Source organism: Limulus polyphemus, unplaced genomic scaffold (genome assembly GCF_000517525.1).
Source record: "Limulus polyphemus unplaced genomic scaffold, Limulus_polyphemus-2.1.2 Scaffold2981, whole genome shotgun sequence".
Taxonomy (NCBI): domain Eukaryota; kingdom Metazoa; phylum Arthropoda; class Merostomata; order Xiphosura; family Limulidae; genus Limulus; species Limulus polyphemus.
The window spans coordinates 143,172-146,404 of record NW_013668591.1 but is presented as its reverse complement, the minus strand read 5'-3'; the positions used below and the strand labels follow the sequence as shown (position 1 = coordinate 146,404).

At 32.7% G+C, this 3,233-nt stretch overlaps 1 protein-coding gene across 1 annotated transcript in view; it reads right to left on the bottom strand.

Moving 5' to 3' along the window:
• Nucleotides 1-249: 249 nt before the first annotated feature.
• Nucleotides 250-3,233, bottom strand: part of LOC106468367 (furin-like protease 1) — a 20,934-nt gene continuing 17,950 nt past the window's right edge. The window contains exons 6-9 of the mRNA XM_022396714.1: nt 2,486-2,658; nt 1,524-1,736; nt 621-721; nt 250-343 (exon numbers count right to left, since the gene is read on the bottom strand). Of these exons, the coding sequence (XP_022252422.1) occupies nt 292-343; nt 621-721; nt 1,524-1,736; nt 2,486-2,658 (539 nt within the window). The 3' untranslated portion in view covers nt 250-291. The remainder of the gene's footprint in view (nt 344-620; nt 722-1,523; nt 1,737-2,485; nt 2,659-3,233) is intronic.

Sequence of the window (3,233 nt, the reverse complement as noted above, 5' to 3'; positions counted from 1 at the left end):
ATGCACTACATCTCTTTCTTTATCTTTTGGTGTTATTATAAGAAGAGCCTTCCACCTCCAGGTCAACTGAATAAAAACACTGGCATCAATATCTTTAACTTCAACCTCCTCATGCAGAATAAGAGATATTTACCGTTCCTTCCTACACCATTAGTCTTCCAGTCGGTGGAATGTAAATTTGCCATTCGAGCCGTTCTTACGACAACGTGCTGCATGTCTCTCCACGTTAAGTGTTTGCTGTAACATAAGAATTTCATGTCTTTAGTTACTGAGTGGGTTAGGGTAACATGATTATTCCAAAGTAATTACAAATGGTTTACAGTCTCGCCACGTTAAGTGTTTGCTGTAACATAAGAATTTCATGTCTTTAGTTACTGAGTCGGTTAGGGTAACATGATTATTCCAAAGTAATTACAAATGGTTTACAGCTTTGTAACCTGTGCATAAGAGAAAACAGTGACCACAATATCACAATATGAGAGAAAAAAAAGTAATGGTGTTACTGGGTTCCAACCAATAAACAAAAGCAGTTTTATTTTAAGTTTACTTACAGATCATAAGTATTATTTTATTATGATTACAGCTTTTACAGTAAGCATATTATGTAAAATTAGACTAACTTAGCTTCTAGTGTAAGTGCACAAATTCCAGCAGCTAAAGGAGCTGAAGCCGACGTTCCTGTGTGTTGTGAGGTACACGAGTGATGCAGGTCTGATGTGATCTAAAAAATGAAAAAATAAAACTTAATTTTTTTCTTGTCTATTTTTAACCACAAAGCTACACCATGGTCTATTTGTCCACGACAGGTATCAAAACCTAGTTTTTAATGTTATAAGCCTTCAGACTTACAGCTGAGCCACTGGAAAGCTTTTCTTGTCCACAAAGTTTTATTTTTTTAATGAAATACTATGCATTATTTCATTAAAAATGGAGAACACATATCTAGAAAACAGCATAGATATAACTTAAGGAACTTTAAACGTGAAAGAAAACCTAATGATGTTAGAATTCAAACTCTTTACTTGATTAGACATTCTTACAATTATTTAACCAGTTAGTATCAGTGTAAAATACACGAGAAAAGTATAACTTGGTTATAGTTATATCAGTTTTTACTAGTTGGCTTTGTACATTCAAATTTTACATAAGTATGGCTAAAACACAAGAGGTAAATTGGAGACTATTTTAATACATAATTTACTTTCTTCCCTAAATCTGCTTAGATAACAAAGATAAATAAAAAATCTTTAAAATAACTTACAAATTTTGATATAATTTCCAGATTCACTAATATATATATATCTACATATAGTGGTTAAGAAGAAGGCAAATAATAAACGTATTTTTAAAAAACTTACAGTTTGTTCCACCCCACCCCCCAACTGACTACTATACATAATGGTTTATGTAAAAGTAAATAAATATATTTAATTAAATTAACTTACAACCCCCTTTCTCCTGAATCATTACTAAATTTAATGGCTAAAGTACGAGGGGAAAAAAGCTTCTTCATATTGACTTACAATTTGCCTTTCCCCTCCAGATCCACTACTGTACGTCGTTGCTAATGTTGAAGAACAAGCCTCACTATACCACGGAACTAGCCCGTTCTCCGTGGCACTGCTGATGGACAAGGTCCAGATAGAGTTTGTGTAACCATCACAATTACAATTGTCATGGTTTCTACCCCCATTACCAGACGCCCACACAAATATTGAGCCCAGTCCTCCACGACCCTGGAAATAAAAGAAAGAAACAGTATTTTTTAGTAACTCCTTCGACTGATAATTCTTCTTCTTCTGGCCTCAAAGCACAGGTAAGTTAATACATTTATTACCCCTTTCAATTACAAAATAAGATAGGACAAATAAATAGGTATCTTATTAATCTCACAATAATAAAGATTAGTAATAATATGTTGTTAATCAACTTCGGTAAAACAACCACAAATATTATTTCTAATTAAAACCTTAGTAAAATAAAAATGAACAAGCACAAAAGGCTCACTATTTACACTGAAAGACTAACTACATGAAGAACCTTTATGTCTGTCAAGAGATCAGATGATTTTTATTTAAAGTATTAATAATATAATGAACATTACATACAGAAAAACACATCACAGTACTTTCAGTTGTGAAACAGCAACATGTAAAACATTCACATAAAAATTAAATGTGGCAGGGAAAGAGAACAGAAGGTTATTGTAATTTCTGTGAGCAATGAACTGAAGAAGTTATCTCAAGCATTTCATTAAAACTTTCAAATCCTAAAATTGACAAAGAAAACTCCACCAGGTGACTAATATATCTGTTCTACATATACAGGAGTTAAAGAAGTCTCAAACAGAAACTTTAATATTAAATTCAATTTGATTACTTACTTACAGGTTATTATTACTACCTAGTACCTTGAGGATGTTTTTTTTTTATGTGTAATTTTTTATTAACTATTATGCAACTATAGTTTAGAAAAATAAAACTGCCTTTTCAATTCCCTGAATAAAAGCTTTGGTTGCTAGCTTTCCTGGGCCATCAACCGTTTTTCCATCATCATCAGGTCCCCATGAGGCACTGTATATATCAATATGTTGAGAGTTTAAGCTTAATGACCGGGCTTCAACTGCATCAGTAACATCTCCATCCAACATTCGAACACCTGGGAACACAAAGATGTTAATTCACATCATCAGATGTGTAACAAAGTGGAAGACTGAATCAAACGGCTGGTAAATATACAACCTTGTTGATGTATTAAACATCGTATACGATTACATGAACAAAGAGATAAGTAAATGGATTAAATAATATTCAAAAATGAGAATGTTAGATAGGCAGACTCATAGTCTAAAGGATCAAACAATATAGACAAAGAGGATGTTAGATAGGCAGACTCATAGTCTAAGGAATCAAACAATATAGACAAAGAGGATGTTAGATAGGCAGACTCATAGTCTAAAGGATCAAACAATATAGACAAAGAGGATGTTAGATAGGCAGACTCATAGTCTAATAGATCAAACAATATAGACAAAGATGTTAGATAGACAGACTCATAGTCTAAGGAATCAAACAATATAGACAAAGAGGATGTTAGATAGGCAGACTCATAGTCTAAGGAATCAAACAATATAGACAAAGAGGATGTTAGATAGGCAGACTCATAGTCTAAGGAATCAAACAATATAGACAAAGAGGATGTTAGATAGGCAGACTCATAGTCTAAGGAATCAA